The sequence below is a fragment of the Macrobrachium rosenbergii genome, chromosome 3 (genome assembly GCF_040412425.1).
Source record: "Macrobrachium rosenbergii isolate ZJJX-2024 chromosome 3, ASM4041242v1, whole genome shotgun sequence".
Classification (NCBI taxonomy): Eukaryota; Metazoa; Arthropoda; class Malacostraca; order Decapoda; family Palaemonidae; genus Macrobrachium; species Macrobrachium rosenbergii.
The window spans coordinates 30,394,447-30,410,179 of record NC_089743.1 but is presented as its reverse complement, the minus strand read 5'-3'; the positions used below and the strand labels follow the sequence as shown (position 1 = coordinate 30,410,179).

Below are 15,733 nucleotides of genomic sequence, written 5' to 3'. Positions count from 1 at the left end.
TTAGATAAATGTCCATCCCAACATCACGGACGTGGCTAAGAACATGTCTGCAGACAAAACTATCAGGCAAGGAACCCCTAATACTCATAGATGAAAGTTGTTCTGTCACTAAACTTCAGGTCAAAAGTAACAGTAGAAGGAAATAAACACAATACCCCATTTTTTTTTTCATTACCCTCCTTATTTTGACAACAGTTTGGTCTCTAAATATAAGTAACTTTTCCTACAAATAAGAAATCAAATTTTTGGAGAATGCCATACATTTATTTTGAAGCTTTAGACAGGAATACATTTAACTCTGTTTCCATAAAGCTCTAATTTTGTAAATCCTCACTTTCAGATGGAATCTTGCTTCAATTAACAGGGTTTTCCTTGTCTGGTGGGGGTATTGTTAGCATCATCAACATTGTGTTGTCAAAAGCTGCTGGTTCATAAATGCCAAGCAAAACTTCTATTTACTTGGGGTACCTTACTCCTATTTTCTTTTCTTTTTTTACCCAGATCCTGAATGCTTTGGATCAGCAGGGATATACAGAGCTGTTGTTGCTACCCAACACCCCTTCTTGGTCCAGTATTGTAATATCACTGCAGTCTTTCCTGATGACCCAAGTTGTGTCATGGGGTATGGGGTATGTAGGTATGTTTCAGAAATTTCCAGTAAGTAGTTACAAAAAAGAAAAAAATACCTGAAAATCTTGAAATAAAAATTCTAGTCTACTGTTCATAGTATTCTATTTCTCTACGAATAACATTAGTAACTGCTGACTCTCTAATGTCCACTTCTTACCCTACCATGAATGGTACTTACATAATTTGTGTGGCGTACGTGAAGACCAAACTTGCTTCATGGGACTAAAAGGATTAAAAGAATATAATCAACTCTACTTTTAATTATATAGCATGGCAAGCTGTATGGAATGCCAATTATTTAAGCGCATTGTCCCTTAAGAGGTCCCATGTTGAAAGGGTGCCTGCATAAGAGTGGTGCCCAATCAATCCTAGACAAGATAAGGCTTTAGTGCCTACCTCATGTTCCTCCTTTCCAGTACCATCACCTCCAGGAGTTCCAGAAGTCTTAGCAAAGTCTGCCATATTATAACAAATGGAGATCTCAAATCTAAGAAGCCAAACAGTTTTCAAACCCACTTTCAGCCTCCATTGTGTTTACCAAATATTACAAAGTAGGTTGCTGAAGAGAAGAAAAAGTATAATATTCTTCCTGCTACTTCCTCTCTCTCATATGCATACCTCTCACAGTTCTTGTCTGAGTCATTTTTACACAGAAAAGAACCCTCAGGTTTCACAGTTTTGTACCAGCCATGGAATGTTACCCTGAAGATGAAGGTTAGAAAATGCAAGTATTAACCAAGATAAGGATTCTATTAAAATATTTGCACAGCCAAATAACCTTTCACAAATTTATAACCCATGAAAAAATTTGTGGAGCACTGAAGAGAGTGAATAACATTGTGGAGCACTGCAGAAGTTGAACAACAAAGCCCAGAACTGATATAGCTGATGTCTCTTCACAAACATGCACTTACTTGATATTTGGTGAAAGTAATTCTGGATGAAAGCATCTGTCCAGTTCACAGATAACATGCAATGCCTCAATTCTATTTTCATCTTTAAATGGGTTTCTTAAACTAGCTAATTGTGAACCCTAAATAAATAACGTTACCTAGCCCAGTCCATGTGTGTGCAACAACCATAGTAATTACATTAGCCTTACAATTGCTACAGCCATGAGAAACACTACCCACCACAGTTTGTCCAGATGCAACTTATTACCCAAGGGAAACTAAGAATCAAAGCAGTATCATATGCAGTACTCTACAGTAATATGGATGACCTGAGTAGCCTAGCTAGCTAAGAGTCCAAAGTAAAGGCAAGATTTGGGTCCCACAATATATACAGTTTGCATTTGTAGGTTTGTCCAACTTTTTAAAACAATTACAATACCAAATACTCCTGAAACAAGCATCATTCTTCTACTTGAGCCTTAGCTTCCACCAAGAGAGGTCTGGGCTAAGGGTCGAATGATATCAAAATCTCACTGACTCGAGAGCTAATCTCCACTCTCCCAATCCCAGGTCAAAGTGATGAGAAATCAGGGAGTTAATCTTCTCTAATGTGGCCAGGGTCCAATAAAATTGATGAACTTAGGGGTTAATCGCCTTTCTAAGCCAGAGATATGTTGCAGAGGTGACAACGGGATGTTTATACACAGTATTTTTATCCAGAGATACAAACCTGTCATTTTTAGAGTAGTCCCATCATCCCCGTACCCAAGATTAATAAACAATCCTGGTCAAAAATGATCTCAGGAATTAAAGCATTTATCTGCTTCTAAAAAAGAATGAGGCTCTATTTAAATCTCTCTCATGAAAATTCTCTCTGATAACAGCCAGTACCCTGCTATAATAAGCACTCACACATAAAATGCATACAAACTTCACTCAACAGTCATGAGAATAAATGGAATCTACTTGTCAACAAAAAATTTGACATTATCTGTAAATATATTTTAAATTTATGATGACTATTACATTAGCAAGTGAATCTTACATAGCTAGTCCAAATATATATCCTGAAAACAAAATTCATTAGGTAGGAAATACTTACACTTAAGATGATTATATTCAAAGAAAATGCAGGTTTCTGTGACCAAATTTCCTCATCCATGATTTAACCTTATAGACATGCATGGCCTGAGACATTTGCAATTTCATTAAGACTGATGTCAGGATATCATGCCTTATTTGAGCATTGATTAACAGAACAGAAAGTTTTAAATTAAAATTTAAATAATTTCTATGGACATGCGCATGAATAATAAATCTCCTGTGACTAAAAAAATGAGTGCTAAAAGCAATCTTTTTCTGTGGGAGCAATTTTACATTTTAGTCAAACTTTAAAAATATAATATCTTTGAGATGCTGCTCGTGCCAAAAAAGATTTAAAATCCCTTTTTGTATCTTTCCAAGAGAAAAACAGTGCAAAGAAATACAAATTTCTTAAAAAGCAGCCATGTTCATATTTCTAATTAAAAACTTAATTTACACAATGCTAACAGAATAATAATGTTACAGTATTTGTAAGTTTTAAAGCCTTTATCCTCACTCAAATCAATTTTGAAAAATAAAAAAATTACCTCTTCTTGGTGTGCCTTTTCATAAATCTATACTATACTGCAAATGAGTCAAAAGCAGTAATTCTAAAATAATGTAAATAAATTACAATACCTGTACTGTGCTGTACACTCAATATAAAATGCATATTAACAAAATCTTCTGTTAACAATGCTAACTAAACATCTTTAAAAGACTATGCTAGCATAGTCCAAGTTTGTATAAGATGACAATCTACTTATGTCACCCCTTGTATCAACCCCTTAAGATTCACATGACCATGGCCTTTTCCTTTCAAAAGGATTTTTGCTATACTGTAAATAATTCCTACTATGAAAAATAAACATGGTTGTCATGAAAATCATACAGATTGCTAAGAGCAAATGACAAATATGTTTGTTATTTCATATCTATTTATCATAAATAGCTTAACTATGCAAAATGCATTCAAGCACCCCAATCTGTCTGCTGCAAAGAACAATCCAACTGCACATGCCTAGCCAATTCCACTGGGTCCAAGATGTCATGCCATTCAATCTTTTGTGAGCCTTACTGTTGTCATGATTTGATGCTGTTTGTCCCAGAACCAACAAATGTTTTATGCTATTTTTTGTGTTGTGCTTTCATAGATTACCATTATTGGCACATCTTTAAGTCACCACCTTATTTTCGTAATGTGATGCCTGGTATATCGGGTTTTATTAAATTTCATTACCTTATGGCCAGCTGACATGGTGCTGTAGCATTACCATGAGTGGCATTCGGACACTTCTGTTTCCTGTGCTTTTGCAGTTTTACCTGCTATGTAATTTTCACAAAGTCGAGTGAATTCCAATGAAGTCTTATTTATAGAAAGCTGCTTTCATCTCATAGTTTCGTATATTTCATTTCTTATTCCCAAGTCTACTGCTCCACTTCCTGTGACTACATCTTCCTACTCTCCCACCCCTGGCCCCACTGAACTTGGCATATGATTTTTCATACCTGTTCTCATCAAACCCCAAATAACACTAAATTTTATTCTACTCAGGACTCACTGTTATTGGTTGAAAATTCTGTCAAAGACTTGTGTGCCGTCCTAAATGACATTCTTTGCAGAAATTCCCTGCAAAGAGAGTCTTGATCTCCTTTGGGGGAACTTTCTTGGACACCAGGGTCCACCTTTGTGAATAAGTTGACTTCCATAAACAATAAGGTAGCTTTTATTGACTTGGATGCTAAAACTTCCTTGTTGTCTACTGCCCATTCTGCATCTCAACCCAAGTCTCCAATGGATCTCTGGGTGTTGGAGGTTTTCCACTTTATTTCTCCAATTGCTATTCTTCAACACTGGTCCTCCACTGCTATCTAGCCGGTTTACCTTCGACTATAATCTCTCCAATACTATGAAGAGGTATGTCCTCTATAACAAAGTGGCCTCTATACTGCAAAAGGGCAAGCCCTTCATTGGGTGAGTCGGTAGAGCTTTGGACTGTCACTCGATGGGCCGGAGTTCAATTCCCCCGGCCGGCTGATGAGTTAGAGGAATTTATTTCTGGTGATAGAAATTCATTTCTTGCTATAATGTGGTTCGGATTCCACAATAAGCTGTAGGTCCCGTTGCTAAGTAACCAATTGGTTCTTAGCCACATAAAATAAGTCTAATCCTTCGGCCCAGCCCTAGGAGAGCTGTTAATCAGCTCAGTGGTCTGGTAAAACTAAGGTATACTTAACTGCAAAAGGGTATCACTGAGGAGATACTCCTCTTCCTCATTCTGAAGCCATCAGGAATTTGAAGACCAACTACCAACCTCATCCAGCTCCAAAAGTTTCTTTGCTGACTCCCCTCCACATGGTGACTGTAGAATGGTAGTCATCTACACGGACCCCTCACTTCTTCACCAGGAGCCTTGCATCAGTGGCTACCTAGATGCATCTAGTTGCAATTGGGAAGATTGGTTCATTCTGACTTATTCAAAGGAATTGAAGAAACATCTGCAGCCACTTCTGGACTTGTGTTGGTCTAAAGGTTGGTAGGTCAATCCACACAAGGAGTTACCTGGGAATGTATTCAGACACTTTTGAAGTTTATTTTTCCATCAAAGTACAGGGAACAATACCTTTCAGAAACCAATGAGTTCCTTCACCATCCTTGTCCAGCAGCCTAGTCTTGGTAGGTGTTGACCGCAAATTAGTGTGTAGAGAAGCTAGTTACATGCATTTCTGCATTACAAGCATTTCTGCATTCCCTCCCTGTAACATCAGTTGACTTCCTGTTGAAAGATAACCTTGATGTCTCCAATAACCAGGATCCATACCACAGAGCCTATCCTTTGCAATCTTGATTGGCGGAGGGACCATCAGAATCTGCTTTAGGTAGTTCCTCTTTTTAACTCTGAACACTAATCTTCTAATGTTTTCAGATGTTTTGACCTCAAGGTGGGGAACTTACCTGTCAATGTTTAGAGTACTGGCAGTCCGGTCCAAGGAGGAAAGCTGGATACCCATCAACTTTCAAGAATTTCAAGCAGTCTTCTTGGCCTCCAAGCATTTAATACTGACTTCTTGAGTTGCTATATTGTAGTCATGGCTGACAACACTACTTACAAGAGGAATCAAGAGGGTACATGGTTTTTAATTGCTGTCAATTGCTGACTGACTGATTTTTTGTTATCTGAAATCATGGCAGCAACGGTCGTCACCAATATCAATTTAAAAGCTACATTATTTAATGCACTATATTCTTTAAAGTAATTTATACCATAAAAAACTAGAGCTTTAGTAGAAATCAAGTTCTTAAATAAACCCAAAAATCCACTGGCATCACTTACCACATCATCTCCTAGAATTTTGGCAAGGTTGTACCTGCCATCTGCACCACAGACTTTGGAATGGTACTGATTTCTAAGATCTCCAAGACTTGGGTATTTAATTATGCAAATGCAAAGGACCAAACAATCATCACAGAATGGTTAATAATCAGCAGCCATCAAGCACCATGCATTATGAGTTATCAACATTATGATGTCTCTTATCTCCTGGGCATATTTCCAAACTTCCGAGGAAATATAATAATCAGAATTTCTTTCATTTTGTCTAGATTAACCAAGCCCTAATGTTCTTTCCTGATACTTCAAAAATAAATTTTTTAATTGAGGGAAAAATCCTTCTAAGAGACTCAACAAAGATTTTAAGGCCCCCTGGAGCTAGTCTAATACCAGCATAGTGCAGAGCATCTAAAAGCTTCACCTGGCTATAGGTGGTTGACATATCTAGCAACCATATAAAAAAAAGCAATAAAACAAGAAATTTATACAATAATATGTTTTATGATTAGCATCCCTTCACTAGGCAAAGTAGACTCGATTTTCAGCTTAATGAAATGAATATGGTTCTTGAGGCCTCTATTCCAGTCCTTGGAGACTTCTTCATTTACTTGAGTGTCAGGATCTTTCTTTTGATTGTTAAGGGCTATTGCTCTGCCCTGTCTTTGATCTTCCTAAAACACAACTTGGACTTAGGGAAGGACAAGAACATTCTGACATTTTATGTCAATCTGGCCGATCCACTCCTGAGTTTTAGCAAAACTTCCATCATCCCTTCACTGCCTTCCCTTAAAAAAGACAGTCTTCTGTGTCCATAAGGCCCCTTAAACCTTATCTCCAATAAAGCCATTCATTTTGTCCACCTCCTCCTCATCTGTTCCTCCACAAGAGTCATCAGAATTAGCCAGTGTCTAAGAACTGCATCAACTATTGATTATGACAGATTATTTCCTCATCTTCTGCTACTGTATCTAGAGAGGAACCGGGTATGCTTATGATCAGGGATCAACAGGTTGGGCCCCTTCATCCCCCTAGGCCTTTAATTTGGAGCATTCTATCAATTCTTAAAGGGAGGTTACCTGGCATTGTCAAAACACCTTTGCCAAGTTTTACCTTGATGATGTCACTCAGAAAATCTTTTTGTGTAGTTGTTGGGACCAACTTTTTTTAAGGGGCTATGCAGGGAAGGATTTGAATTAATTCGTCCCCATCCTCTTCATGATTTACCTTCATTTTGTTTGGACATACTTAAAGCTTGTGTGCATCCCACCTTGGAACAACAGCTGTCTCATTTTTTATGTTTGATGAGAATATTATCGAGTTCATCTTCCATCACAAATCAGTTATCTGTGGAAGCAACCACTATGCAGGAGATAAGCCTGATTCCACCACCATCTACTGCAACTGGACTTCTTGCATCTACAACTTTCTTTCCTTCAAAGTTAAAAGTGTACCTTAGTTTTACCAGACCACTGAGCTGATTATCAGCTCTCCCAGGGCTGGCCCGAAGGATTAGACTTATTTTACGTGGCTAAGAACCAAATGGTTACCTAGCAACCGGACCTACAGCTTATTGTGGAATCCGAACCACATTACAGCGAGAAATGAATTTCTATCACCAGAAATAAATTCCTCTAACTCTTCATCAGCCGGCCAGAGACTCAAACTCGGGCCTGGCAAGTGCCAGTCCACAGCTCTACCGACTTTCCAAACGAAGAGCTTTCTTTCCTTCAGCTTATCCAGATTGATATTCAGGCTATTCATAATCAATGAGGTTATAACATCAAGTAATGTTTTTACAATAAAGCAATGTTGTTTTATACACACTGATTAACCATAATTTTTTAGAGCCATCCTCCCTAGCCCTCTCCTTCAGATGAAATATAGCATAGGATGAATTGTGAGGCATCATAGACCTTGTGGAATACGCATGCGCAGTTGGGTCTTTCCTTGCTATGTTTCAAATTTGTCTGCTAATTCAAATTGGTCTGCTAGGATGGTTTGTAAAAAAACTTGTTCAACAGTAAAAACAATGTTTCAATATGCAGTATTTTAATAAATGAAAGATACACTTTCAATCTCTAAATTATATGTATTTTTTATTAGTATTAACCCTTAAACGCCGACTAGACGTATCGTAAGTCGACTAAAATTGTCTGTCGGGTGACGAGCAGACGTACCGTACGTCGACTACAAAAAATTTCAACCTTCGGTCAACTTTGACTCGACCGAAATGGTCGAAAAACACAATTGTAAGCTAAAACTCTTACATTCTAATAATATTCAATCATTTACCTTCATTTTGCAACAATTTGGAAGTCTCTAGCACAATATTTCGATTTATGGTGAAGTTTTGAAAAAACTTTTTCCTTACGTCCGCGCGCAGTAACTCGGCTGAACATCTCAGAAATTCTTTCGTCACTTTGTCGTAATGTTTGCACCGTTTTATATTAGTCATTACATAAAGTTTTATATATGAAAATGTGCGCAATTTCATGTAGAATACAACAAAAAATAACTCATGTTTGTAGCTTCTATCAGTTTCGAAATATATTCATATAAATCCCGATGTGCCAAAATTTCAACCTTCGGTCAACTTTGACTCGACCAAAATGGTCGAAAAACGCAATTGTGAGCTAAATCTCTTACATTCTAGTAATATTCAATCATTTACCTTCATTTTGCAACAAATTGGAAGTCTCTAGCACAATATTTCGATTTATGGTGAATTTTTGAAAAAAACTTTTTCCTCACGTCCGCGCGGTACCTCAGCCGAACATCTCAGAAATTCTTTCGCCACTTTGTCATGTTTGCCCCATTTTATATTAGTCATTACATAAAGTTTTATATATGAAAATGTGTGCAATTTCATGTAGAATGCAACAAAAAATAACTCATGGTTATAGCTTCTACCAGTTTTGAAATATTTTCATATAAATCACGATAAATAGAAAAAATTCGACCTTTGGTCAACTTTAACTCTACCAAAATGGTAAAAAACTGCAATTGTAAGCTAAAACACTTACAGTCTAGTAATATTCAATCACTTACCTTCATTTTGCAACAAACAGGAAGTCTCTAGCACAATATTTCGATTTATGGTGAATTTAAAAAAAAAAAATTTTTTACGTCCGCGCGTTAAGAATTCATGCATCATTTTGTGATATTATTTTCTCTGTGTTGCTTTGATTGTTTTACAATTTGTTATATACCAAAATCATTGCAATTTAGTGTAGAATACAAAGAAAAAAAATAACTCATTAGCTTTAACCGTTTTGCTCACAGCGCGATTTGTATACAATTATATATGAAATTTTTTTTTTGCGCTGTTATATATTTCAATATTTATATATAATTATATTTTTTCATTTCTGATGATTGCATACTAAACTTTAGGCAATGTCATAAAAAGGAGCCAAAAATGAACTCTTAATCTTAAAAACTAAGCGTGCTGTGATTTTTTGAAAAAACTTTTTTCCACTTCGGCGCTAACTCCCGAACGCCGCCTGCATACGGCAGACACTTTCATAAATAGAGGCTCGGCGTTTAAGAGTTATTTCTCAGTTCAAATTGAAAGCACATATAATCCTAAATGCATCGTTTTTACAAACATCCAACTTGTACAATGCATAAATGTATAATGTAGTAAGGGTTTACAATGCATCACATCACATCACACAAGCTATATCCATCCACTAATAAAATTAAAATTTTACACTACATACAATAGCTAAGAATTCTACCAACAAATGTTACTATCTTCAGCCCAACTGTAATCATACAGCAAATTACAAGAAAAAAAAATGCTAGGGTGAAGTGTCAATATTTTACAAAACATACTATATATAGCAAATAATTTGGCCAACATATGCTTTCATTTTAAGGTAAATGTAATCTTACAGAAATATGGCAAAATTATCTCGGGCAAAAATAAAACTGCCAAGGTGAAGTCTAGTGACAAAAATTCTAGTCTTTCTTTAAAAATGTACAAAATGCAAGACACATAAAGCTGCAAAGATGAACTTGTTGCAATACAGTAAAAAGCTTACTTTTCTGATCATACTATATCCAAAAACTTACTTTTCAGGTCATTAAGATCAAGAAGATAAGGCCCCTGACTAATCACAATACGGAATGGCGAGTAGCTGGCTGTAAGTGGGTGAATTTCAGTTTCAATGTAATATATTATTCATGTAGGGCAATCAACAAAATTCTTAACTATACTCTATTCTCTTTATTCTGGTGAAAATGCACTTAAAAGTGGGCGGTACTTTGACGATGATTGGCTGAATGTAACATGTCTGAATAGCATCATCATATTCCATATAAGTTATTGATAATCCGGATGAAAGCTTACTGAAACACCCACACTTCTCTTGCAAACATATGTTGTTTGTTAATCATACTAGTGAGTTAAGAGACTATTAAAATATACATTAAGTAGACAATTAAACAGCATGGTTGCCAAAGTCAATCTCTTGAAATGTGTTTCAGATGCACAGTTTGCCATACTGAACTTTTTATGTTTTTCATACATTCTGATGCAGAATTGACCAAAACACATCAAATATTAAAAGAAAATTATAATCAACATTTCTAAAGACTGATTTCTAATTAAGACATGGAATTGATAAAAATTGCTTTACACAAAATGTTTATGGCGAGGTAAGGTCAACAGCTAAACAATATCTTATTCCCGGAGAACAGTAGTTTCCTGGGTTTGGCTAGGTCTTTCAAAATGCAGTAAGCACATGAAGCAGTGTTATATTTCTTTGGGTACCTTTTTAAGGTTATATCCACAATTTAACAGTTCTATGACTCTTTTCTCAGGTGCAATAACTAAATATTCATATTCATAAAATTCTTTTTGATATTTAATACCAAGATGGAATATGTAGGTAAAGCGCAAATGTCTAAAATGTAGCTCTATGCTGCAGGCCCTTTGCAAACATACAAATTAATTTTGAAAATAAGATTAGGATTAGGCTACATATAACACAGAATTACATAAAATATGCAAATAGATCAACTTCCTTTAAATGACTTGAAGGGAACAAGACAGTTTTCAATTTGAGATACATCCTAGGGCTAGGTTACTGTACATGCCTTATCTATGGAAAACATGCACACACATATACATACAGTACAGTGAACCCCCGTATTCACGGGGGATGCGTACCACACACCCCTGCCAATAGCTAAAATCCGTGAATACTTAAAACACCTCCAAAAACACTCAGAACTACCCATTTTGATAGTTTAAACACATGAAAAACCCTGTAAAAACGCTTATACCCGAGTATTTTAATAGTTTTATCACAAAAAACAAAATTATATGAAAATACAGTAATTAGTGAATATTTCTCAGTGAAAAATACCACGAATGGGCGAATTTTCCGTGAATAATGGCTAGATATGTTCCAAAGAGAAACCTGCAAATGTGCGAGTCCGCGAATCGTGAGAACGCAAATACAGGGGGTTTACTTGTATATATATATATATATGTATATATGTATATATATATATTATATATATATACGTACAGTCAACACCCGCTACTCGCAGTCTTGCAATACGCATACTCACTGATTCGCAGATTTTTCTGTGGAACTTATCCTCATATTTGCGAAAAATTCGGCAACTTGTGGACTTTTTCGTCGAGAAATATTCACTAATTAGGGTACTTTGATGTTATTTTCATGACTAGATAAATTTTTTATGAGAAAAAATTATATACTAATTTTTAAATATTAATAATAAGATTAATAAGATTAAATAATAATAATTAATAATAATAATAATAATAATAATAATAATAATAATAATAATAATAATAATAATAATAATAATAATAATAATAATAATAATAATACTGTACTTGTAATAATACAGGTAATAATAAGTACTAATTTTCAAATATTAATAAGATTACTTAGATTAAAAAAAATAATAATACTGTACCTATAATAACAGTATTAAGATTAAATAATAATAAGATTAAACACATTAATAACTCAGAGAGAGAGAGAGAGAGAAGAGAGAGAGAGAGAGAGAGAGAGAGAGAGAGAGTTTGGAAAGATAGAGGTTTTTAGCTTTGGCTGGTAAAAACTGGTTTTCTGAGTCCAGTCCCGTGTCAGCCGGTGAAATTCCATTACAGCACGAATTTCTAGGTATAACAATGCTAGATATACCAGAGAAAAAGAGCTTTCAGGAAAGCTGGGGTTACTACCCCCAGTCGATCGTCTTTTAGGAAGCGTCGGTATAATGAAGGGGTGAGTGAAATACCACTACCACGGAAATATACTCGAAAGATCTCTCCCTATCAAAACCCCGAACAGAGCGGTGAGCCGTTACAGCTCCCACACTCAACACCTGCCAGGGACGGCGACACCAGCGCCACCTACCTCATTCCATTTTCTAGCACGTGAAATCTCTGTTTCTTTTGTGTGCTCGTCTCCATTATTTTGGATTTTTTTTCATCATCTGAGATGGCATCGAGCACCTTTACCATCTCAAGTTAAGTACCATCTTCTTGTGGGGTTTTGATCTGATTTTTGGCTGTTTTGGTCTCGTATTTTCATAAATATTGAGATCTTCTTATGACGCCACGGCGTCCCCTGCCAGCCATGTCGACCGCGAGGCGACTCCTTCTGTTCTTTTCAGTTGGGGTTGTCTCCTCGTCGTTATAGAAGGTTTTAACCCCTTTGGTCCCCTTCCTGGTGGTTCCTTGCGGTGGCTCCCCCTTTTAGTTTTTGTTTTTCATTTGGCCTATCAGCCTTTCTTAGAGTGATGCCCGTCTAGGTTCCCCCCACCAGGTTGGGTTCCTTTTCATTTTAGTCTCACTAGGCTAATTATTTTTACTTGAAGATGGTGCTCTTCTTTTATTTTTTTTATTTTTAATTATTATTTTGTTTGTTTGTTTTTTTGGTTGTGTGGTTTAGATCTAGTGGGCTTCCCCGAGGTAGGTAGGCTACGCTCTCTGTTGAGCACATTTTATTTTTATTGTGATGGTTTTTTTTGTAGGCTGTTTGAGCTCCATCCCCTTGCCCTGGGTGGGAGTTCAGGTTGAGGAGTTTTGTTGCTGTTTCCTCCGGGATCGTTTTTCGGTGGGCAGAGTGAGCCCCTTAGTTCTCTTCCTCCATTTTGGGAATCGAGTTCTTTGGATGTGTTTCCTCTAGGCTAGTCGCCCCCTTCCCCCCCCCATTCTCGATCCTGGTTGGTTCTCGGCACAAAATTTCTCTCCCTGTTGGTTCCTCCTCCCTTCTGCCCTCCTTTTTTCCTAGCCTATGTTAGGTTAGGTCCATATTAGGCTTCGCCTAGGTAGAGTTGGGCTTGGGTTGTGTTGCTTCCAGCAGGCCACCCTTCCAAGTTCATTTGGGAGGGAAGGATGCAGTTGAGCGGGTGTCAGTTCTCCTTGTCTCCTGTCCCCTTCCTGGTAGCCTAGCCTCCTCCTCCTTCCCCCTCCTCCCTCCCCAGCCTTGCTCTACTCGTGCGGGTGACGCTAGATGGCGTTTTCTCCAGTTCAGGGACTTCTCCTATTGGTAGAGGATTCGCTCCCTCCCATACTCGTCCCCAGCATCGCTGTGGTGGGGTGGGTGGTTTGTTTACTCGAGCGTGTTCGAATCCTTATCATTACCTCTCATCTCCCCATCGGGCTACGCTGTTAGGGTAAATATTGCTTCAGCCTATGTTATGAACATAGAACATTTTACCTGTCTTGTTTCTCCGGCGGGAGGTGATGGTGGGAAGGTTTTTCATTTTGAGAGGAGCGGACTCCTCCGGTCTCTTGAGTTCTTACCATCACTTGTTACTGTTTTTATTATTTTTATTTTGTTTTATTATTTTGTTTTAATCTTAGATAAATCTGTTTATTATATATGTTATATAAGTGAGTCCGGTCCTACACCCGGGGGCTCCGCCGTTATTTTCTGGCAGCCCTTATGGTTGGTTCCTGGTTTCTCTTTCCTTCATTCCCGGAGTCCTCCGGGTCTGAAAACCTTACCTTCCACTCTGTGCATTTAAAGCTTATTGGCCCAGTTTATATTAGGGAGTTCTTCTCCGCGGAGTATTCGGTTGCAGTTGAGTTTCCGGCCTTGCCAGCTTTAGCTTGCTTAGAGTGGGAGGTTCATGTACTGTTCTACTTTTACAGACTGTCCGCTGTGAGGAGCCGGGTGTACCGCCTCCCTTCAACAACCCTACGGACACGTAGTTTGCCGGACCCACGCTGGTTGTGCGGTCCGGCTGGATGACCTGGTTGTTTGGCACCCTGATGGTTGTGAGGTTTGCTTTGCTCTCTGCTCAACCATCCAGGATGAGTCGGTAAGTGACAGTCTTTTCTTTCCTTATCCGGTCCATGCTCCTCATGCTGTATATTGTTTATATTCTCGGTCTGACTTTTTCGTTCCTAGCTAATTGCAGATTTCTTACAGGCGGATGAAGCTTCCAAGAAGTCTGCCTTGGAATCCCTCCGGGCCTGGGTGGCTGGGTTTGGCAGGAATGTTCCGTCGGGGAAGCCCTACGTCCTCGGACGCCAGGTTGAGGGACTTGCTTTACCCCGCGCACGGGTGGCGGCTGCAGTGCCTGAAGAACTTGCCACCCCTATCATCCAGCAGATCCGGGATGAGACCCAGCCACCCTCAAGTGGACATCATCTACGCTGAGGTCTTGGAGGATGTTGCCGCCATAAATCTCAACCTGGAACCCATGAACGGAGCAGGACCAGGTGGTAAGTGGTGAGGTAAGTGAGGATGTTGGGCGGGCCCCCTTTGTTTGACTCCCCTGCTTCATCAGTTTCTTCATTCGCAGGTTTTGTGAAGTCTTCCTCTTTGGGTGATAGAGCTCCGTCTGCTATCCCCAAGTTGAAGTTGAAGACTTCATGGAAGGCGAAGGGCTACAAGTCCTCGACTTCAAGAAGGCATCGCCTTTCCCCGTCGAAGGCTAAGGTTTCAGGCCTGTAGCCTCCGGGAGCAAGTCTAGTTCCTCCAGCAAAGGCGCGAGTAAGAGGGCTGCAAAACCAAGCCCTCCTCGCCAACCTTTTTGATGCGCATGAGGCCTTTGCCACTGAACTTTACAAAAGTTCACAGAGGACCTAGATTCTAGGTTTGAAAAGATCTCCGATAAGTTTGCCAAGTCATGACAACATACTGGCAGGTTTGGCTCACCAACCTAAGCAGAACCACAGTATTCTATCCCCGACACTGCGGACCTCCCGCCGTTTGATGTCGGTAACCCTTGGCGTTTTGCACTCCGGGCCATCCAACATGATGGCAAACTTACCTTGATGGTCTTGGCACGAGGCGGTTGGAAGAATTGGAGTTCTTCCCCGATCTCCTGCCCCCTTATCCAGGCTTCGTGAGGCTCACTGAAGAAGCCTGGATTCGGTCAGACAAGGTACCTAGGAGACTGTCATCATCCCTAGGGACCAGGCTCAGTCGGCTCTCCTGCGCACTCTGACGGAGTGGCAGGCAGTGAACACGAAATTGACCCCTTTCAAGGGCAATTTTCACGATGTTCACCCTGGGAGAAGACCTTCCCACCCCTTGCATGGACAAAGTTGCTCTGGCTACGGCCCGAGCATGCTTTGATGGTAATCCGTTACCTCAATTAAGGGAGACGGACCCTACTTCCCTGGCATTCCCAGGAAGTAATGAGTTCTGGGTGGGCGCCCCGTCCACTTTCACGGTCGGGCAAGCTGGACCCCTTTGCGCTTCCACGCAGTTTAGTGAACAGCTCCCTAAGCTGCCGGAATCTTTGTTGAAAGCGGAGTTTGATGCCCGGACTAAGTTAGCCCGGTCCTTG

The 15,733-nt window shown here is 38.9% G+C and overlaps 1 protein-coding gene across 4 annotated transcripts in view; it reads right to left on the bottom strand.

Moving 5' to 3' along the window:
• LOC136853958 (endonuclease/exonuclease/phosphatase family domain-containing protein 1-like) overlaps positions 1-15,733 on the bottom strand; it is a 185,585-nt gene that overhangs the window by 75,386 nt on the left and 94,466 nt on the right. For 2 of the 4 annotated variants that reach the window (XM_067129859.1, XM_067129866.1), the window contains exon 9: positions 10,016-10,084. The exons of the other annotated variants lie outside the window; for them this stretch is intronic. In XM_067129859.1, the coding sequence (XP_066985960.1) occupies positions 10,016-10,084 (69 nt within the window). The remainder of the gene's footprint in view (positions 1-10,015; positions 10,085-15,733) is intronic. 4 annotated transcript variants of the gene reach the window in all.